Source organism: Myiozetetes cayanensis, unplaced genomic scaffold (genome assembly GCF_022539395.1).
Source record: "Myiozetetes cayanensis isolate MyiCay16 unplaced genomic scaffold, myiCay2020 scf19, whole genome shotgun sequence".
NCBI lineage: Eukaryota > Metazoa > Chordata > Aves > Passeriformes > Tyrannidae > Myiozetetes > Myiozetetes cayanensis.
In genome coordinates, this window is record NW_026087400.1 from 5,139,925 (window position 1) to 5,162,545 (window position 22,621).

Consider the following 22,621-nt stretch of genomic DNA (forward strand, 5'->3'; position numbering starts at 1 on the left):
AGAAGAACGTGGTGTTACAAACCTGGTTTTCAGTTCCAGCCACTTCCACTCAGCAAAGGAACCTGAACGTGGAGCAGTGTCACAGTGCCGGGAGGGATCTGGAGCCCTGAGTTGAGGGGGCACTAATTTGATGACAGTTGTCAGTTGCTCCCGTGATTAATTGGGACAAATATTTAGATAGCATTGATAAAATACAGTGTCTTGTACTGGTCTCTTCAGTTTCAAACTCACCACGGGTGTGCTTAGTCCATTCCTGTGGGTCTGTCGTGGGTGGGCAGAAGTGAGGTTGTGTCTTTAACAGTGCAGGTCACTTCTTACCAGCTGCTGGTGACAGGGAAAGGTGTGGCCAATGTACACATAAATATGGCAAAATGGATAATATTGAAAAAAAATGCATTTAAGGCTAAGAAAACCAAATATTAATCCAATACTAATATTTAGTATATCCTGTTTTAATGGCTTTAGTTACAGGGTGTAACTCAATAAAACCAGCATGTGGACTTCAAATGCATAATAGGATAATAACTGTTAAAAATAATTTAGCACTGAAAGCTTCTAACTCTGCCAGCACAGCTTGCAGCACTTTTACAATGTGTGTTTGTGAAAGGCAGTCATTGAGCAATAGTGGTAGACTGCAGCCAACATCTTGTTGTTCCTAAAATTAGGGCATTTAAGCTATTTATGGATATTGAGATAGAATGGGGCTGACCTTTGAAAGCTGCTCTGGCTGTGTGTCTCCATTCCAAGAAGCATTTAGTATTTGATCTCTTTGAACTGAGTGAATGTAGGTGCCAGGTTAGCCAAAACTTCTAATATTTTGTGTAAAATTCCCGTATCAAAATGTAAAATTTTAATGCATTTATTCTATGATGACTAGATTCTAAAGAGAATAATTTATAACCAATGGTATTAACTTACTGGTGGAATTTATTGCCTTGAAAGCATATTAAAATTTTATTGGTGACGTGATCTCTGTTTGTTACAGGGATTCAAACCTGATTTCTTGGTAATTGCTGTTTATTAGATATCCTGCCTGATGGATTTTTGAAACCTGTTTATTTCGGTTATTCAGTGTTTGAGATTCATTGTAATGAATTGCATAAATCACAAGTCTCTGTATGGAAGTCAATAATCAAAACATTAACAATGGCAGAACAGCAAATGCCTACTGGGAGGTTTTGGGTGAACACCAGTTTGGGAGATACTCTGCACTGGTCAACACCCACCAGCTGGGGAGTTGCTGTTCATTAATGTGAACATAAATTTAAGAAAACAGCTGATGTGGTTTTCTCATTAGATGGTAAATTTAAGAGCCCCTGTAAAACTGTGAGTTATTTCAGCAAAGCAATGTATGTGTGAGGTGTTTTGCTAAAGGAGTGTTATCTGCTACTGTGGGGCTTGGGGCTTTGTGTTGGTATCAAATAGTTTTCAGTGCTAATAATTAGATAATTTAAAATTATTCCTTAATGAGCAGTTGGTTTAATAAGAACAAGGAACATATATATAAAACCTCTTGCTTAAGGGATCTTGAATAGAAGGGTCAGTGTAGGTCAGAGTCCTTGCCTGGTAATTTAACCACAGTGAATATTATCTCTCATTTCACAGGTTATTTTGTGGTTTTATATTACAACATCCTTGCTGGATGCAAATAATAACTAATGGCACATATGGGGGAAAGACAGTGGCCCTCAAATGAGGATTTTTAAAGGCCATTAAATCCAGAAGTTAAAAAGGCCTCTCTTTATACAGATTTTCTACATTTTCCACCACTTTATGTTAAAGGATTCACTCCTTGCCCTTCGTTCTAGGCATGTTTATCTGCCACAAGGGCCAGTGGGAGAAATGCAATAGCAGGAAACAAGCCTGTAGACCTTTGCATTTTTGCTCTTTATCAGAAACCTTCCTATCATTTCTTGATATACTTCTCTAGGGCTTCGAATCTGAAGCTCTTCACAAAGGACCAGTTCTGTTCATCATGCTTCTCACTCAGATTTTAAGGCCTAATGTCACACTGCAGCGAAGGCTCCAAGGCCACTTCACCCCTGCTCACCAGTGCTCGCCCACCCAAACACATCTCCTGTGCTTGTTTGGTGAATTGGCAGTTTCCCTGCTTCCATCACCTTTTAAATAAGGTCCAGCTGGGAAAAAAAAAAAACAAAACACAATAAACCAGGAGTAGGTAACCAGCTTTAACTCTGTTTCCAAACACACAGTTTGTTTAATGTTATCTTTTTAGCCATTACTGGTATTTGTTTAACTTGGAGACAGACAAAATATTTATAGAACTGATGTCAATGTGGACTTGTAGCACAGATTATAACACAAACAGCAGTGTTTAACCCAGGATTTCTCACTTATCAATATCCCTGTGTATACAGCATATTTGCAGACTATTTAAACATAAATATTTGATTTTTCAGGGGGAGAGGTGGAGGTGGTTGAACAGCAGAAATAATGTAAAAGTACAAAAATATAACAACTTCCTTTGGTTTGAACTTTTGCAGGGATTTTTTTAACAATGATACCTGATGCTGCAATCTTTTATTAAAGATATCAAAGAAGGAATTTAAACTTATTATATACAAACATATATATAAAGAAATATAAATGCATATGCTTGTGGACTAATGAAAAATTGCTAATAGGTGATCTGATGGAATTTAGAAAAACTGTTACTTTTATGACTTTTCTAGCTGCCACTATATCACATAATAAGTTTTTACTGAAAGCATCATTAAAAATCAGGGGTTTACATATACAATCTTTATGTTCCCTTTCAGGTCTTGAATCATCCCGGCCAAATTTGATTCTTGGATTGGTTATCTGTCAGAAAGGGAAGCGTCCTGCCACTGGCATTGAGACAGAAAAGATAGAGGAGAAGCGAAGCAGAACTCAAGCCCATGAGGAGCCTGAACCATCGCTGTTCTCCAAAGGGACTGCAGCTTCACAAGAGAAGAAAGCTCCAAAATACACGCTTTATTCAGGAGACTCTTCTGTGAGTACAACACCACCTGGATCTCCTCCTCCACCTCCACCCCCACCCGCTCCAGACACCTCAGCAGTGACACCTTCAGTATTAAAAATACTGTCCTCCATTAAGAGTGGGCCCATGGCGACTGTGACCCCACCGGTGTCAACTGCTGCTCCTGCCAGCGGCACTGCCACGCACTCGGCACCCTCCAAAACCGCCACGCCCCTCGAGCACATCCTACAGACCCTCTTTGGGAAAAAGAAGACTTTCGAGCCACCTGCCAAGGATTCTGGAACTGTTCCGTCTTCAAGTCAGGAAGGCCAAGCTGCTCCTGATGGCGGAATGTCAGCGGTTCCGCTGTTGGATCCCATTGTGCAGCAGTTTGGGCAGATGTCAAAGGACAGAGCGATAGAAGAGGAGGAGGATGACAGACCGTACGATCCTGAGGAAGAGTACGGCCCAGAAAAGGCCTTTGAAACGCAGACTGGGGAAAGTGAAAAGCGATACAGTGTGGAAAAGCCATCTAATGCAGCAGAACTAGAGGATGAGGCCTACGATCCAGAGGATGAAACTATCCTGGAAGAAGCAAAAGTTACAGTTGATGATTTACCCAACAAAATGTACACAGACACTAAAAACAGCTCTTCAGAAACACCTGCTTCATACGTGCCTGATTTATCATCAGCCTCGTCCTTGGTAGAACAGCAGAAAATGTTGGAAGAATTAAACAAACAAATAGAAGAACAGAAAAGACAACTAGAGGAACAAGAAGAAGCCCTCAGGCAACAAAGAGCAGCTGTTGGTGTTTCAATGGCTCATTTTTCAGTGTCTGATGCTTTAATGTCACCACCACCAGCAAAAGCTTCCCTAATAAAGACTGAATTATTCCATCAGGACCAGCAGGCTACGCAAAAAGTAGATTTACCTTCATCTTTAAATCAGCAAGCACAAGTTTTAAACCAGGGCTGTGACCCACGACAGAACAGAGATCCTCGCCAGGCTCGAAGGATGGTGACAGAGACTAATGACACTGTTGATTCTCGGATAAAGCCACAGGTGGTACAGAATGAGGTATCCACAAGAGAAATTGCTCCGGCAACTTTTCCAAATGCTTTGCAGACTCCACTTGGTAAGGAAGATAATACTTTGATTTCTGCTACTCCGCCTGGTTTTACTGCTGACAATTGGGTTGCAAGTGAACAGGCTTCTACAGTGTCCCAGAAGGAGACATCTAACAGCAAATTTGAACACACCATTCAGGTTACTTTGGAAAACCTGAATCAAACAGCTTCTGGAGAACCTTCTGGATCCAAACCTATACGGAAAGTGCTGCTTCCAACACCTCCAGCTACATCTTTTCAGCCTAATTTCTCCACATCAAATGACAGCCCATCCCTGCAAGATATGCATCAAGTGTCATGGTCAAATGAGTCAAAGGAAGCGATGGGAATGGAATCCTTTTCAAATACAATGTTTCCTCCTCAGGAAAAGGCAGCTGGTCACTTTGAACCAGAGACAGGTCTTTCATCCGTGCAATATGATGAACAAAGAAATCCTCAGTCTCATCAGTTTGTAGAACAGACTGACTCCCCACAAGTTCAGAGTGAGGGTGGACCTCCCCCCCAGCACTTTGATGAAAACATAGCGTTTTCTTTGTCTGGGCAGAAAGGAGGGCCTCCACTGATGCTCAATGCACCTGGAGGGCCTCATGGACCTAATTTTAGAGAACCAGCACCACAGTTCTCTGAAGAGCACGGTTTTCCAAATAATGATGGGCAAAGAGGACCTCAGTCTGGAAGATTTGGAGGTCAAAAGGGTCCCCTTCCTTCCTTATTTCCTGGACAGCATGGACCATCATTTTTTGGTGATAATAGGGGCCCTGCCCCTTATCATGGTGGTCCAAGAGGAATGTCACCATCTCATTTTGAAGATCACAGGGAACCTCACATGGAACAAAGGGAATTCTCAGATTCCCAATATGATGAAATGATGGGGCCTCCAGGACAGTTCGAAGGACCAGATTCCCCTCCATTTATGGGAAACAGAGGACCTTCACCTTTTCCTTTTGGAGGTCAAAGACGACCCCCACCAGCTCAGTTTAAAGGACAGAGAGGAGGCCCTCAGTTTGGAGGGCCAAGAGGTCCAGCCCCAGGTCACTTTGGGGGACCAAGAGGGCCTCACCCAAATCAGTTTGAAGGGCAGAGGGGTCCAGCTCCAAATCATATGCCTGGTCCAAGGGGACTTTTGCCACAGCCATATGAAGAGCGGAGAGGGAGCCCACCACCCAGATTTTCCAACCAGAGAGGTCCAGCACCACATCAGTTTGGGGGACCAAGAGGAGCCCCACCTGCAATGTTTCCAGAAGAAGATGAACCTCCCCCCTCTAGATTTCATTTCCAGGGTCAGTCACCGCAAGGTATGAAACCACCACCAAGACCACTCCTGGACCTTCCAAGCCATCCACCAAGCCACAGAAAAGAGATGTGGGAGGAAGCTGGACCATCTGCATCTCTTTCCAATATGTCTGGACAAGGACCTGAGTCAGAAGGACAGTGGTCCGCACCTGACTTCCGAGAAGGCAAAAATCCTGAATATAGAGGCCAGACATTTGAAGGGAGACAGAGAGAGAGATATGAGGGAGGAAATAAAGACAAGGGTTTAGATCAGCCAGAGCCTCAGCAAGCAGATAATCGCCAAGGCAGAGCCTTTGAGGACAGACGAAGGGATCGAGAACACGGCAGACCTTGGGAAAGAGACCGTGGCAGGAACTGGAACAGAGATAGGGACTGGGAAAGACACAGAGACAAGGAATGGGATAAAAACAGAGATAGGAACCAAAACAAAGATAGAGACAAGGATTCAGAGCGAGGTAAGGAGTGGGAAAGAAGCAGAGACCGAGATAGGACAAGAAACAGAGAGAGAGACTCCTACAGAAGACGTGACAGAGAGCGATCGAGAAGCAGAGACAGGGATCGCGACAGAGAGAAAGACAGAGACCGGGATCGGAGCAGGGAGAAGGAACGAGATCGAGAGAGGGATCGAGATCGCGACAGGGAAAGAGGGAAAGATCGCAAAGACAGGAGTAAGAGTAAGGAAACTGGTAAAGACACGAAGCCAGAAACACCGAAGGAAACTCAGAAACCGGCGGAAACTGAAGCTTCATCTTCCAGCAATCAGTCGTAGAACTATGACTGATATTGTATTTCCCACAAACATCCCGCTTTTGCACCACAGCAAGGACTGCACATCTGTACATACTGTATATATTCTCACCTTTCCAAAAATTCTGTTGTAAAACTAGCCTTACCCAATGAACTGACAAATTAGCAATTTTTGAACAACTGTGAATGAAAATAATCAGATGATAGATAAGAAGCAAGAACAGATTGGACTTTCACTTGCGGCATTTTGTGCATAATGTTTTTCTTATAAAAATTCACAATGTTACCTGTACTGAAATTTTGTTTTTTCTACTCGCATCTTTATCTTAAAGTTTCCATTTACAGTACAGAAATGGGAAAAGTCTAAGAAGAGCATATTGCTTTTTAAGATTATAAAGTTATGTTTTCCAGTAACTTGAATTGTAATTTTATAAGAGAATTTAATCCACACCTGAGGAGCCATACCTTTACATCCCATTTACGTGATATTTTGGTGTCAAAATTGTTCCTACAGCACACACTTAAAAAATGTTGCTGTCATGTTTCTTTTACAACAGAAGGGTCACGTGTATTTAGGAAAAGACTGCAGAAGAACAGTGTTAATAATTACTTGTGACTGATGGAGGATTTGAAAATGGAATGTTATAAGCTTAAAGTGCACTATCTTCCTTTTATATACAGGTGTTGTGGTTTGGGAATCCATCTCTTCAGTGTACAGCGAAGAGACAAGTTGTACTCAGTTTATTTTTCATGATGTTTTAAATATCCCATTTTTACAAGCCTGTCATTAAACAAGATACAAGAGTAGCACCTTTATAACCAGCAAAACCTACAAAATCATCTGACATTTATTTGAAAAAGGTGAAGACTACAAATAAATTGGTAAACCAAAGGAAGGAAAACATTTGGTTAAACAGGCCGCTGAATAAGATAGTTCAGTTGAACTGATCTAGTGGAGCATTTTTTGGTTTTGTTTTGGTTTAGCAGAATTTTGCCACAAACTTAAGAAATGTCCCAATTTGATTGAATTTTTCATTCTACAAATGCTCTTTCATTCTAAAAGGGCTCTTGAAAAATGAGTGTTACTGTTCTTTTGTTAGACCCTACTGTAGGCTGGCAGTGTATATAAAACTCCACTGAAAAAGATACAGCTGCATTAAACTTTAAATTATTGGGGTACATCATGTTGTGATTGAAGAGGGACATTTTTCATGGCAAAATGCTTCTTTTCATGTAGTCCTCAAGTATGTAATTCTAAAGCATGAAATAAACCCCCACTAATTTATTTGACCCATGTAAATTAACAGTCGGGTAAATATTTTGGGTTTTTGATAAAATAGGTTTGGAAATGTAAAATTAGATTCCTGTAAGCATTTTTTATCTTGAGGATTATATGACAGGTAGCCTGTTTGTCACCACAGTCACATTGGTGCATCCTTGAGGTCTTTGTCCATCCAGGGTTTGCTGGCTAAGATGATCTGTGTTCTGAACCCGAGGGAAAACGGTAACATGCAAAGGAATGGTATAAATGCAAAACATCAACTACGGTGTAAGGTTTTTTTTTCTTAATGAGATGTTTCTAATTTAAAGACATACATAAAAGTATGCAAAAAGCAAGTGTGTTTGTTTAGGTTTCCTTGATAGAAATTTCTGTAAATTGTATTTTATATGGCAGAATATATCACTGTACATTAAAATATGGGAGTTCACAGGTTTTTGTTACTGTAAGTAGAATAAACATCTACAGAGAACTGTTGTCCATTTCTTAAATATGTACGTGTATATTATTCTCTACATCTTGCTACTTCTCAACAAACCAGAAGAGAGTGATGGCACATGGGTTTTGTTTCCACTGCAGCAGTCAGTAAAAGCCAGGCTGAAACCAACACAACAATTTAACTCAATTTACAGAGACTAAAAATGGTTCTGAATGATTGTCTTGTGTTGCAGGGAAGAGAAAAACAATTCTCTTTGTCCAAACTTTTGATTAACATGAAAGAACTCAATATTTTGAGCTTTTGTCCATGTTTTTACTAAGCTAAATTAACTTTCACAAGGGTATTTTGCTAAACCTTTTTTTCTATAAAAGACTCTGGAAGGTCTAGAACAATATAAACAGAACTATGATTATGTCTATAAAAGGCCGTAGTATTCCAGCTGTCAGCATTGTAAGGGGGAATGTGCAGGAGGATTAGAGAAGGAGTAGAGTGGGTATTGAGTTCAGTGTGCCCAAAACTCTTGAAATTTCTTGAAATGTCAGAGTCATCAGTGAGACTGTCAGACTTTGGCTACACCTCATGGAATATGGTACATGGACATGGAAATGTCTGTGTGTGCTGCCTTGATTGAATATGCAGTATACAGATTTTATTTTTTTTAACCTGGAGGGGATAAAGCTTTCATAAAGTGTTGGAATTGGGGGTTTATTCTGGAGTGGTGGCATTTTTGTGCCTTTCACACCCTGGGTTTTTTCTAGAATGTGTCTTCTGTAATGGGCATCTGGTTTTAATTCTGAAATGCTGTGACAGGACCACTTTGTAAGTCCAGAAAGGTATTTTGGAATAACTTACTATCAGAAGACACTTTTTAAACACTGACAAACTACTTAAGCCTTTATAATTTAGTAACATAATCTTGAAGGAAGAAATTCAGGTCTGTGGGCTCGACTGTAGGGAAGAACCTGCTGCCCCTCAGTGTTTCACAGAAACGCTCCTGGGAACGGGAAAAACACCCTTATCCAGCAACGATGAAACAAATGGTTCTGAATGATTGTCCTGCATGGCAGGAGAGAGAAAAACGATTCGCTGGCTTTGTCCAGACTTTTGATTAGCACGAAAGAAGGCTGAGCAGTAAATAGACTCGATTAGTTTAAATCCCCCGTGGGCCAAGAGCGTGTGCGCAGCCAGCCCGGCCGCGAGTCAGCTCAAATAGTAAAGCGTGCGCCCGGAACCCGAAATAATACACAGACAAACACGCCCTGCACGCTCGTGTGCTCTTATTTTCCTCACAGCACCGACAAACGCTCGGTTTTAGCTGGCCCGGGGGTTTAATTTGAGCCTCGGGCGGAGCCCCCTCTGAGGGGCGGGAAGGGTGTGGGGTGTGGGGTGTGGGGGGGCTCCGCCTGAGGGCGGGCCGGGGCGCGAGGCGCGCGGGGCCGTGGCGGTTACGCGCGGCCGTTGAGGGCGGCGCGCGGCGCGCTCGGGGCGGCGCTCGCAGCGCTGAGGGGGCCGCGCGTGCCCCGCGGCCGCCCCCGCCCGGCCCTGCCCGCCCCGGCTCCCCCGAGCGCCGCGGCCTCACGGGGGCTGCCAGGCCGCAGAGGGTGCCCGCAGCCTCCCCGCCGAGGCCGCGGGGCGGGGACAGGTGAAGGCCGTTTGTCTTGAGCAGCTGTGCTGGAGGGGGAGGGAGGGTCTCACCTTTAATGGGGGGGGAAGACATGGTCAGGGTGTCAGGTACCCCGCCAGCAGCAGCTTGGTCCCCGCCCTGTTAACCTCGCGAATCAGTGTTAAGTGCAATTTTTTGTTGGGTTGTTTGTTTTTTATTATTATTATTATTTTATTTTTTAATGGATAGCACAATTCTTGAAGGTGGTGTGGTTTTCTGTTGAAGGGGACATTGGTAACCGATTAGGTTTGCTGTAGCCATGTCAGGATCAGCCCCCGAGGAGCCTCAGACCATTCCTCAGAGCCCAGCTAGTGCTCCTGACCCCGCTCCCGTTGCTGTCGGACCTGGAGGCTCAAGTGACAGTTCCTTTGGTGAGCAAAACCTTGGCTTCGCCACCCCCGAGGCCAGCCTGGTGGAGATGATGGACATTGAGTACACCCAGCTGCAGCACATACTTTGCTCGCACACGGAGGCTCAGAGTAGTGAAGGTGAAGTGGAAGCCAGGCTCAGCGCTTTCTCCTCGCCTGGTCCCTCTGCAGACCCCCCTCTGCAGCAGCCCTCCCCCAGCACCAGTCAGGACGGGGGCTCGTCCAGCAGCTCTGGGAACCAGTCGGTCTGCCCAGTTACCTGCCAGTCAGGGTTACCTTGTGACAGCTATTGGCCGAGTTCTAACCCACACTTGGGCTATGCTGACTTGCAGGAGCTCAGAATGATGTTGCTTAGCGAGTCCAACCTCCCTCTGAACCAAAGAGAGAAAGCGCCCAACAGTAGCTCTGTAGAAGTCTCAGGATGCAGTGTAGTAAAAGCTAAACAGGGTGAAAATTTCTTGGGGGACAATAAAGAAAACATATTTGTTGAAAATTCGGCACTGGCACCAGAGCTTAGATCTAAACCTGCAGTCAGAGCTCGGTTGGAAGACAGATTCAACAGCAGCCCGACAGAAAACCCCAGATGTCAAGAACCCCAAGAATCTGGAGTAACTCTTAACAAGTGTGTTGCAATTACTTTATGTTGTTAAACTATGTATCGTATAGTTCAAAACTGATTTTCTAAGTGAAACCTAAGAACGGTACTTTTTTTTTTTTAATACATGAGAAGGATGGGTTGGGCTTTGTTAAACTGTGCCATCAAACGTGGATGCAACTCTGCTGAGCTCAGTTTAGGCCCCTCTGTGTATTGCATAAATGGTACAGCATATAGTTCCAAAATTAATTACTTTACAGCTTTAATCTTGATAACATGTACTGTAAATAAAGGCGAGAGAACAATGCCTAGTTTTAATATGCAGCTTGCTAAAAGCAAAGTAGATTTTTGATCATAACAATAAGAGCGATTGATTAGTGTTACAACGTGGAGGCCTGACTATGGGGAAAACTTTGAGCAAAAATGTTGTTTTACAATCTAGCCCTGTAACTGTCTTAGTGTGCTGATAAATGTTTTACTGAGGTGTGAAGTGAGCTGTTATTGCACAGGATAAAATATCTTCTCAGCTGATTTTCCTGTTCTTTTTTTGGTCCCTGAAGTGGGCAATATGGCAATAACAGTGATTTCTGATTACAGTAAATGAAAATGGTTTCTTGGTGATAGTTACTAGAAAGATGTGTAGCTGTACATTTTTCTGCACTCGATTTCAAGCAGTCAGCCTGGTATGTTTTCTGTTTGTTTTTGTTTTGAAGTTTAGTGACACTGATTCGCCAGCCCTCGGAAGTGGTGGGTGTTCCTCTTCACCAGCAAGGGAACAGGTGTGCTGCACTTGGGAAAAATAAGGCTGCACCTGCCACACATTCCTTGCCATTCACGTACCCGTTCTTTACCATGAATGCATGTTCTGCTGCTGGAAGTGCTAATCCTTCCCAAGCACAGGTAACTCCACTCTGCCCAGTTCAAATGCTGATAATTTTAACTTCTTAGGTGGCAAGTAATTGTGAAGGTTCGGGGTGAAGTGTGGCTGAGTTTGAATAGGGATGATCAGAATGATCTGTAATGCAATTCCTTTATTAATTTTTTGAATATGCTCAAGTTGTGTGGCATTTGTAATTCTTGTAATTAGTAATTACCTGTATCCCAGTAATGAGCAGTAGACCATTAAATATCTCTTTTTCTGGAGTTTATCTATTTATCATCAGTTTTATCTTTGCAAGACAAGAAGGAGCCACTTAGTAGCATTTTCTACAGTTCCTTTCTAATTTATTTTGATGATAAAAATATTTCCCCCTCCACAACTTGCAGCAACCTCTGAAGCAAAAGTGATAGAATGGCGCTCAGAAATGTCAGAGGTATCCCCAAAATTCATCAGTCTGTCAAAATCCTGTGGTTAAGTGTGGAAGTATTTGGGATTTATTCTGGCTAAAGAAGTAACTTAAGAAGTTAACATGAAGATATCAAAATAGCTGGGTTTTCTTTCTTGGTTCTGTTTGGGGGGTTTTGTGTTGTGGTTTTTGTTTTTTGGTTTTTTTTTTCTTAAGATATATATAGTCCTGTAAGTATTTCCTTTCTGAATTTCACAGACCTGTGGAACATCTTGCACTATTTTGGAAGCTGCCAAACATCAAGATCTTGGGATACCCAAGACATTCCCTTTCCTCTATCAGGAAGTTGAATCCACAAAACAGACAGTAGGTGCTATAAATAAAGCTTTGCCTGAGGAAGTTTGGATTAAAGTTGGAGGTAAATCATTTATCTTCTTTTCACTTAGCTTTCTCTTGGCCTTGAGATCTACATTTTTACCCTGAATTTGTCTTTTCTGGAATGAGTATGATTTTAGTGGATGTAGGAGGTGAGGGTTTTATGGCAGAGATGTGCTGTAGGCAGAAAAGTCCAACACCTGTTAGTTTAGCTGTACTGTCAAAATTGTTTAACACTTGGAGCTTGAAGTGAGGAAACTCATGGTTACAAAGTACCTTTGAAAATCTGGGCCTTGGATAAGCAACTGGTTTCTTCAAAATTATAGAATCATTAAGGTTGGAAAAGACCTCCAAGATGATCAAGTCCAACCTTTGACCAAATACCACCAAACCACATGGCAAAGTGGCACATTCTGTGACCCCAGAGCTGACACAGCAAATCCAGTCAGCACCAAACTAAAGGACATTTTAAGGATTGCCCCAAGTGCTCACCAGGCATGGTCTCAGTGGGCTCTCTGAGAAAATAGAAGCAATAAAGCTTCAGGGATTATTCCACAGAAACAAAGCGGCAAAAAAACCCTCCATGATCACTATTTTCAGGTTAGTGGGAGGATTACAAATAGGTGGTTCTTTTCCTCTTTGTTTTTCCAATAAGACACCTTATGCAAGCAAGCCATAAACAGAAGTTGCAGCCGAATAAACCCCTTGGATCCAAACATGGATCGCAAACCTCTGGGTGAGATTCGAAATGCCCGTGACAACAGCCAGGGCAGTGGAGCTGCCCAGGGCCCCTGGCAGTCAGCGCAGCCTGGCTCCAGCGTGCAGGTCCCAAGTGGAACACAGGACGGGAGTGCTCAGCGCAGGGAACGACACAACCGCCTGGAGAGAGACAGAAGGTAATTCTGTGAGCAAAGCCTTTTGAAACCCTAATACTGTGATTATCCAGAGTAAATGTAGGTGTGACATGTTTCGTGTTAGCTCCAAGAGAAAGCAAAGCAGGTGATGAGGGTCTGTTTGGTGCTCCTTAGAGGGAAAATACATGTATGTCTTATTGTGGTTGTCTTTGCTGTGTTTTTACTCTTTAAACAAACAGATTTCAAAACATTTCACCTGTTCTATGAAGATAAGGTAACTTGTGTGTAGCGTGACCGATACACAAAGCTTGTAGCAAACAAAAAGAAGTCTGTGGCTGGTAGTTTTGGTTTTGTTTTTCCCTCCCCTCTGGCCCTGGGTGATAACTTCCAATGTTTGCAGGCGCAGGATCCGGGTTTGTTGTGACGAGCTGAATCTCCTGGTTCCGTTCTGCACGATTGACACTGACAAGGCAACAACTTTGCAGTGGACAACTGCGTTCCTGAAGTACATTCAGGAAAGGCACGGAGACTCTCTGAAGCAGGTTTGAAATCTGGTTTCATTTTTGGTCTTGTGGAAAATGTGAAATGTTTTAAGGCGGTCATAACATAGTGTATAACATACATGGAAAGCTTATTCTTGATGCTGTTTGTGAAGGACCCACCATATCCTTGAACCTTCCTTTAAATTTTTGGGTTTTTACTGGCTCAGTTCACTAGTGAGAAATGACAGGCTGTCCTCAGTCAGGGTTTTCCAATCAGATTTTGAAATCAATATTTTTTTCTTTTAGCTACCCAATTCCTGAGCGTGATCCTATTTGGAAAACAGATTTAAAGTCCTCTTCAATCATTCCTCCCCTCCTTCCTTTTCTTTATTTTTTACTACTTTCACCATCTTCTAGTTGGTTTTTATGAACTATTAGTTCAGGGATGGATTTACAGCTGCATGCCCACACTATCTCAGAGTGGCTGAGTGTAAAGGGTTACATGTCCTAGAAGAAGCTCCCATGCTCCACACCAGTACTTGCAGCTCCAGAGTAATTCTGGCTCTGCCAAGAATTTTAAGACAGTACATGGAATGTGTACGGGAAAAGCTGCTTGTCTAGATCCTGCTATGGCCCCTCAGCACTTCCTATTGAAGGGTTTTATTTTTCCAAAACACTAATGAAACAAAAACATCCAAAAGTAAACATCTACATTAAATGTAATTGTTATTTATTCTTTGCATTTTGATTCTTTTAGGAATTTGAGACTGTGTTCTGTGGTAAAACAGGCAGGAGACTAAAAATAGGAAGACCAGATTCATGTGTAATGTGCCCAGCGCAGGAAAACCGCACAGCTATGGAGACCAAATAGTCAGACCTGACCACCTTGAATTGTGCCACAATGGTCCAAACTGTGTTTTATTCTTTCCATTTACTTGCTGAATATGAATTGTGAAATGTAAATATATATAAATAGAGCTTTAAAGAAAATGTTCTTTATTGAAAAATGGAAATGAAAGTTAACTACCAGCAATGGAAACCAGTGCCCTGCTCAAGAGGCTTTGGGACCAGAAGCTACACGAAAATGTCATGACAGCCAAGTATTTTTACCCTTTAGTTTTACAAAATTGTTTTGTCATCCTGCTTTGGGGGTTTATTTAATTGTTTGATTTTGCTTTTTTTAAAAAAGATGATCCAGTACAGTTAGGCAGAGTTGTAGATTATCCATCTGTCCTGTTATTTGAATGGCTACGTGCAAGCGTACTCTTCCACTGTGAAGAAGAACTAAAGTTACCATATTATAATGACCATTTCTCCATTTAAAATGTAAAGGTTATATTAATTATTTGAGCAAGTGCTTAGTTTCTAAATTGTGCATATTATGAATTTTCCATTTGCACACATATTTAACATACTCGGCCCCAAAGAGTACTATTTTTAATGTCTGTCACACAACTGTCCAACAAGTTCTTGTATTGTTACTTTAGACCAAGAGTGGTATATTGTAAACAGTAGATATTTAAATGCACAAACTATTTTTGTATTTAAAGAAAAATATGACACTTTACTCATAGGCTCTGGAAATATAGGACAGAGATAGAACAGTGTGTGAGCTGAGAGTGGCTTTATTAATTTTTTAAAAATAGATGATGCTTAGCAAGTTTTAAAGTATAAGAAGGTCTACCAAAATTAATACTGGTTTAAATCACGGATAAGGACAATTTTGCAGCAATTTATATCCAAACAATCCTAGTAAAACCAGTTCTGGAAAATGGAGTTCAGCTAAGTTAATTTGGTGTGTAAATGACACAACATCACAAAGAAAAGGTTAAAAAAAATCTCCTTTTATTTTTACAACAGTTCATACAGGTGCTTTTGGCTGGACTTTAGAAGAGCATCCTTTCTTACATGGGGTTCCATCACAATTACTGTGCAAATAGCTTAAGTAGAGGTCATGAAAACGCTGTTACTTCATTTCCTTTATTATCATATGGAAATATACAGAAATTCTTCCCTCAAAATTAAAATATATACATTACACCTTTTGCAGAATTTGATTGCAAGAGGATTGCTGTTCACTTGTCTTGGCAAATATTTGAGGTGCAATCTGAAAATTGTGAAGTGACAGCATATATGTAAGTGGTGGTCGTTACTTTGGCCAGAAGGTTAAGATATTGAAATACAGGATATTTAAATACATGATTTCCACTGATAGGAGAGGAAGTTTTGTGCCTGAGTACCTTAACAACGTGTGTCTTTGTGCACAAACCTGCAGAACTGAAGTCAGTGGCAGCAGCACCACCAAGGGATTCAATTGAAAAGGCTCAAACTTTTACAGCAAGAAGTCGTGATCTTTAGTACATGGGGGGGTGATGGTAAAAAAGGAACAATGCTTCTTCTTGCAGGACTCTTGAGCAAAGGGAGAAAGGAAAGGTGAGGTTGTTTAGCAGTAAAAATTCTGGAAAATAATTGAGGGGAGGAAAAATACTCATAAAGCATCTTTTAATTAAAGTTTTCACCTGATGCTTTCTTTTTCATAGAACTGTGTCAAAGTCTCCACTTAACAGAACAGAAGGAGCATCTGTCCATTTAGCACTAGGAGGATTCTGTTTTCTTACAATGCACTGTTTATTTAAATATTCAGTCACTTCTTCACTTCTTGTACTGTTGGTTTATGATTTTTTGGAAGTTGATGCTGCAACAGCTCCCATGCAAGCCGACGTGTCACATATTCCTGGAGTTCCCTGAGCCCCAATAGTACCGGGAGTACCAGGATCCCCTGGCAGGCCGGGTTCACCCTGAGCCCCATCACGGCCGTTTTTAGTAATTCCAGGCACACCAGGTGGTCCTAAACAAGAAAGGGGGAAAGACTACATGAAGTATTTCCATCTCTTCTTTTTTTATTTTTTATTCTATTTTATTTTTAATATATGTATATATGTGTTACTTTTAGAGATCTTAATATATCTTTGAGTGTCTGTACATCACACTTGTTATGGCCTGTTGAGTACAAGGTGTTTTCAATAAATTTACCCTGAATCTGGAGTACGTGCATTGCGTTTTTTCATCCCTGAATATCCTGGTCAAGGGATGTCCTGGCTGTGTGAGCTCACTTATTGTGAGAGTAGATGCAGTCACAGCTGTCCCTCCTTCCTTGTCACCAGCTTGTTCCCCAGTGGGAGGCTGTGGCCTTCAGCAGCTTCGATTCACTGCCCCTCCTCCAGTCGAGTTGTAATTAAGATTCTGAGTAACAGGAGTGGTGATGATAATCTACTACCAGCAATATGCAGAGCTGACCCTAAGGGTTGGACTTGATGATCCTTGAGGGGTCCCTTCCAACTCAGAACATTCTGTGGTTCTTAAGCCTTTGCTTTAGTGATGGAGTGTTTAAATTATTTGCACAGCCTTACCTTGAAGTCCTTGATCACCATCAGGCCCATCGATACCTTGACCAACAGGTCCTTTATCTCCCTTTTCACCAGTGTCACCTTGAATCATAAACAGAGTTTTGACAGTGAGTCGTGCACTGGAGCCAAGGACAGGAAGGGGAGAGACCAAGAGGAAGCTGAAAATCCTCAGGACATTACTAGGATCTCTGCTTACAGGGCATCCGCAAAGATGCAAACCCCCCTCTAGAACTCCATCGAGGCCTGATCTCTTTTCCCCCCACTGCTGAATTTATTTTGCAATTTATTTCAGTGGACATTAAAGAGAAGCAGGTTGCTTTAGTCTTCACTTACCTCTGGGGCCAGGATCTCCAAGCTCTCCTGTCGGCCCTCTGTATCCAGGGGGACCACGAGGACCAGGATGGCCAACACTTCCCATTGCTCCAGGAGGACCTGGGGGCCCGGCTGGGCCAGGCCGACCCGTCATTCCAGGGGACAAGGGTTTCCTCAGATTAGCAGCTAATTGTGCAATTTGCTCTGAAAAACACAATTAAAAACTGCATGGACAACTTCTTCACTCTTTGCTTGAGCAGATCTTCCTGCCACTGCCACACACTTACTGCTTCTGGCAGAAGGAAACACTGAGTCTCCTCTCAGCCCACCTGAAGCTTCTTTGGAGTTTTTTGTACTCCACAGAGGGAGATTTTCATCATAAATCTGCAGGGTTTTAAGCCATTGATGTTTCCTGTTTCCAAAACCACTTTAAGTGACATCAAGTATTCTAACAAATGATGCTTAAATAATTAAAGCAAGTTTTCTGAAGCAAACTTTCCGAGTTTAACCTCATCCCAAATGGGGAATGTAACCTCCAAATGCAGAACAGTAACTCTCAAGAAAGAAGGACACTCTGGGGGGCTCTGCTCCAAGGAGATGGGGGGCACTGAGGACAGAGAGGAGGTGGGAGCTGAAGTTCAGAATGACACAGGTTAGGGCAGGCAGACACTCTCACAGCCTGTGCTGGCACAGCACTTGTGTCAAAGCTTCTTTCAGTGTACTTTGTCTGTTGCCAAGATGAGTTATTGAAAAATACTAATTTTAGAACAATGAAAGACATCCCAGAAACAAGGTGACCTCCTGAATAATTTCCCTGCATTAAAGGTCAATGTATTTTTTCTTATCCAGACAGAAAACTAACAAATCTCAGGAGCTACCTTATGTTCAGGATCTACTCATCTTCAGCTAATAGGGTAATTAAGCCAGTTTTCTCTCAGTGATACTCACCATTTATCATCTCCCCGCAGAGTTCTCTGATATGTTGTTCACTGGCCTCTTTGCCCTGCAATTAACAGACAAATTTGTTCTTATACAAGTCATGTTATCAATAATCATCCCTGGCAGAAGCTTCAGGACACAAAATACATTTCCAGCAGCTCAGGAAGAAGCACAGGATCCCACTGCTGAAATGCAGGACCTTATTTTCTGAACATGCATCCAAACCCCACGATCCATTTATTCACTTCACAGGCTCCCTGACTGTGCCCCAGAAGCAGAGCACACTTACAGGAGGCCCAGGTTTTCCTGTGATGCCAGGAACACCCTGCACCCCCTGATGGCCCATGGGCCCCGGATGTCCTGGGATCCCCGGTGCTCCAGCTGTCCCATTGGGTCCTTGGGCACCTTTTGGACCAAGTTCTCCTCTTTTTCCTGGCTGTAACGAGACAGAAAAAGCAAAAACCACTGAAAACTGAAGATATGATCCATTGTTTTCTCCTGGTCATTAGTTAAGCCTTTTGTCAGGTTTCCCTGACTGACCTGGCTGATTTGTACGATTCTTACATCCTATGGGTGGTTTTACACATAAACAGGAGTCTTTGATGCAGCAAAATGATCAAACACATTCCAGTATTTTGAATGCTACAACCCCCTGTCATTCTCACAGATCCTACAGCACGACTGTAAGGAAAACATGTTTCTAGGGAATGGCACCAGAACTTAGTTTATTGACATACAACATTGAAAGATGCAATAGTCACGTTTATTCCCAAACCTTTTGGGGCATGAACCCTCAGCATCTGACACTTACCTCTCCTTTTTGGCCAGGGGGACCAAAGGGACCCTGTTAGAAAAAAAGGGAAATAAGAAAGAATGACCCATTCAGAAAATGCCCCTCTGAAGCCCAACCTCCCGAGCTGCAGGAAGATGTACAAGGCAATCTGTTATCTGAGGAGTCAACCCTACTGAACTTGAGGACACCTACCAGCTCTCCTTTGTCACCTGGGAGGCCATCTGCTCCAGCAATGCCCTGAAAAGGAGAGACCAGAGTTAACACTGCACCTGCTGCACAGAGACAGCGTTGCTGACAATGGGGCTCACCCTGAGACTGCTCCAGCAAGAGGAAGTTCTCTCTTGCCAAGGTTGATCTCCATAGTAGGTGGCAGGAGGACTGGGTGCTCTTTGTGACAGGCTGGGACTTGCCTGAAAGGCTGAAGTCATACAGATGAGATCCCTGCTGGGGTGGCCGTGAAAGACACCCACAGGCTGTCCTTGAACAGTGAATCTAAATTTCAGGTTCCCCAGAAAACTTGGGTTTGCAGCCACAGCCAAATGTTCAGTGTCCATGTTCTTTAGGCTTCCTGAGCAGGGCCAACTGCAGAACATCTTCATCCCACTCCTTAAACTGCAGTGATCATCACTTGGTGAGCATCCTCCCTCTCCCCTCTGTCTGGGGACTCTAAGGTGAGAGTGGCTAAAGCCCTGGTGACACCCCTTTTACCAGCCAGGACGAGGAGCATCAATTTCCTGACCGCCTCCATTCAGCAGCAGCAATTTGAACATCACTGGGGGTGACACAAATCACTGCAATCTGCTGCCACCGGCCCCACGGGCAGCACTGCCCCTGGGGAACACAGAGCTGGCTTATTACACACCAATTAACGCAGACAATGAGCTTGTTAAGGTGACTCGATGGCTTTCCAGAGGAAGTCATTTCACGACAAACAGAGATTAGGTTGGTCTTTCCCTTAGCAACAAACACAGACACTGACACTGGTAAACAAAACCAGCAAGGCTTGCTAGAAAAGCCTTGTTTTCTGTAAAAAACACAGTCATGCACTAATGAAAGCCGTAGATTTGATGAAAACTGGCTCAAAAGCTCAGTGCCAAGATTAAACCGACTATGGAAGTTGAGCAGCAACAAGTAAAAGATTGAATTAGTCCATTAGTGTGCTAGGCTTCGAGGTTAGGACAAAATCTTCCTCATCAGCCCCAAGGAGTTCAAGGAAAAGCTGCACTTCTAAACTTAACTCAGGAGGAATGTGAGGTGAGGAGCTCCCACACAGATGCCTCGTGGCTACAAAACACACAGCAAGGGTCTAGTGTTTTTATCACAGCATTTTCATGAGTCCCAACTAGAACAGCCTGTATCTCTGCCAACAGGAAAAATGGGACCAAAGAGAGTTTTGTTGGTGCCTGCTGCAGAATATTTTCATTTGAGGGAGAAAAGGCAGTTTGTACTGTCTGAGGCTGTGCCTGAGGTTTGGGTTAAATGCCTCTGCTGGCAACAGCAGTTATCACTTACCTGGTTACCTTTGGGACCAGGAACACCAATAGGACCCTGTAAGTAAGAGAAAGAAGGCAAATTAGCTCAAACTGTTATTTTCCTGTGAATTCCTGGTGTAGTCAGACACTCACTCAGCAAAGGGTTGGATTTACTCACAGTATAAAATGGACAAGAGCAGTTTTGCACCACAAGGGCAAAAAATCAGGATGGTTTTTCAAGGCTTCATTAGACTTCAGTTTTTGTGGGATTTAGAATTAGGTGCTCCTGATTATGAGACTCATGGAACAACACAGCCATAGAAATAAAATACATTTAGATGAAGAACTGGTTATCACACCAGGAATAGTCCAGGCAACTTGAAAAATCCTTCCAGCTTTACCTACCTGGCATTCACAGACAGGACATGAGACATTTTCAGCCCTATTTGTGTCTTTTCTGCTCCACAGAGCAGAGCCAACAAAGAGTTCAGGAAAACCCCACATGTTTTTTCCTCTGCTGCAAAATCTACATGGGAAATTCACATCATTTTACCCTTCAAACAGGATTCCTACAGCACATCCATCCATCTGGCATCTGCAAACTGGTCTTTTTTTATTAACTAGATCTGGCTCAGCAGAACAGAATCTTCGAGGAGGACAAGCACATAGAACAAGGGCTTGTCATTTTGCTCGAGTCAAGCACTAAGTTGAAAAAAGGGGGGGATTTCTATTAAAGAAAAATAACTCAGCAAAACAGACAGTGGAACATAGAAATGCAGGAGTGGCTACAGCTATTTATAACTCTCATTTTATGTTTTCTGGTGGCAAAGGCTATATATTCTTTTCTGAACATTATCATCTAGATTTATACCTCGGGTTTCACAGAGTCCCAAGGCTCCATGAAAGTTTATGGCAATGAAACACAGTTCAGTCACCAGAGACCTTGTCCTGCCAGGAACACTCCCTTAAAGAGAAGCTTAGCCCAAAGGATTTTGATTCAAAACTGTGATTTACTGCAGTAGCAATTCCAGGAACAAGTGACAGGAGTTTAGGACTGCCAACTCCATGCCCTCACGTGTGTGGCAGTTAAACACAACCAATGTTTTTGGCCAAGTATCACCAGATTATCTACAATATCACTACATAGTGATACCAGTAGAGAGCTGAGAGGGGCATTACTGACATGCAGGTTTATATTCCTGGCCACGGTCAGTCCAAGGACTGTGAAAAAGCCTGTCAGCACCTGTTAGCTTAGGCTTGAAGGGATTTTTTTTCTAGAAAAGCCACAGCTGATTTCAGGAGAGAGGAATGGTGCAATTGTATCCATCCCATGTTTGCAGTTCTCCTCTTTGTAAGTGTCAGCACCAGCAGCAAAGCAAACCCAGGGCAGATCTGCTGGGCTCTTTGTGTGTGTATCCCAGCCATCACCCCCAGCGGCAAAGGCCATTTTTTAAGGCTGTAAAAGCACATTTTGAGGTTTTAGGGTCTTCCCAGCCCAAATCTCATGGTGATTGCTGGCACAGCCCTCGCTGCTGGCACCGACACCAGGGGCACTGGGTGGGCAGATGGAGGTTACTCTGAGCACCAGTCACATACATGAAAGGTGGAAAGTCTCCAGCATTATCCAAACATGCTACACCCACTTTCCTGAAAGCTGCTAATGAGCTGGGGTGGCAAGAAACAATCACAGGTTGGAAAAGCTCTTGGAGATCATTGCATTCAACCATCAGCCCAGCACCACCACCACCTTCACCACCAAACTGCATCCTCAAGTGCCACATCCACATGCTGTTTGAACACTTCCAGGGATGGCAATTCCATCACTTCCCTCAGCAGCTTGTTCCAACGCTTTACAACCCCTTCTGTGAAAAAAATGTTCCTGATATCCAATCTAAACCTCCCCTGGCATCAACTCGAGGCCATTTCCTCTCATTCTGAACAATCAACAATTACATCTTAGAGCAACTACACTGGAATTTGGAGCTAGAAAAAAAAAATCTAGATCATTTTTTATTGCTTTAAGCATAACATTTTCCCTCCCTCTGCTCAGAGCAGCTCCCTAGGTGCTCTGTGCAGGGGCCTCTTCCCCTCTGAACATACATATTTTCACTGCAGCGAAGCCCTGAACGCAGCCAGAGCCCCACAGCTCCACAATAACCCTCCTGTTTCACACTTCCAGCTCACAGTCACTCCAAGAGGCTTTTTTAAACCTGCCTGGAGCCAGC

General features: G+C 43.0%; 3 protein-coding genes across 4 annotated transcripts in view; 2 read left to right on the top strand and 1 right to left on the bottom strand.

Annotated features, from left to right (window-relative positions):
- DIDO1 (death inducer-obliterator 1) overlaps nucleotides 1-7,902 on the top strand; it is a 46,242-nt gene extending 38,340 nt beyond the window's left edge. For both annotated transcript variants that reach the window (XM_050313441.1, XM_050313443.1), the window contains one exon: nucleotides 2,781-7,902. In XM_050313441.1, coding sequence (XP_050169398.1) covers nucleotides 2,781-6,154 — 3,374 coding nt within the window. In that variant the 3' untranslated portion in view covers nucleotides 6,155-7,902. The remainder of the gene's footprint in view (nucleotides 1-2,780) is intronic.
- Nucleotides 7,903-9,772: 1,870 nt separating this feature from the next.
- TCFL5 (transcription factor like 5) lies at nucleotides 9,773-14,579 on the top strand. Its single transcript, XM_050313884.1, has 6 exons — nucleotides 9,773-10,503; nucleotides 11,190-11,376; nucleotides 12,021-12,180; nucleotides 12,793-13,033; nucleotides 13,392-13,533; nucleotides 14,231-14,579. The coding sequence occupies exons 1-6, from the start codon at nucleotides 9,773-9,775 to the stop codon at nucleotides 14,342-14,344; spliced, it is 1,575 nt and encodes a 524-aa protein (XP_050169841.1). The 3' UTR covers nucleotides 14,345-14,579.
- A 722-nt stretch (nucleotides 14,580-15,301) lies between these two features.
- Nucleotides 15,302-22,621, bottom strand: part of COL9A3 (collagen type IX alpha 3 chain) — a 32,381-nt gene continuing 25,061 nt past the window's right edge. Inside the window, exons 25-32 of the mRNA XM_050313980.1 lie at nucleotides 20,437-20,472; nucleotides 19,117-19,161; nucleotides 18,943-18,975; nucleotides 18,421-18,567; nucleotides 18,141-18,195; nucleotides 17,214-17,396; nucleotides 16,884-16,961; nucleotides 15,302-16,321 (exon numbers count right to left, since the gene is read on the bottom strand). Coding sequence (XP_050169937.1) covers nucleotides 16,146-16,321; nucleotides 16,884-16,961; nucleotides 17,214-17,396; nucleotides 18,141-18,195; nucleotides 18,421-18,567; nucleotides 18,943-18,975; nucleotides 19,117-19,161; nucleotides 20,437-20,472 — 753 coding nt within the window. The 3' untranslated portion in view covers nucleotides 15,302-16,145. The remainder of the gene's footprint in view (nucleotides 16,322-16,883; nucleotides 16,962-17,213; nucleotides 17,397-18,140; nucleotides 18,196-18,420; nucleotides 18,568-18,942; nucleotides 18,976-19,116; nucleotides 19,162-20,436; nucleotides 20,473-22,621) is intronic.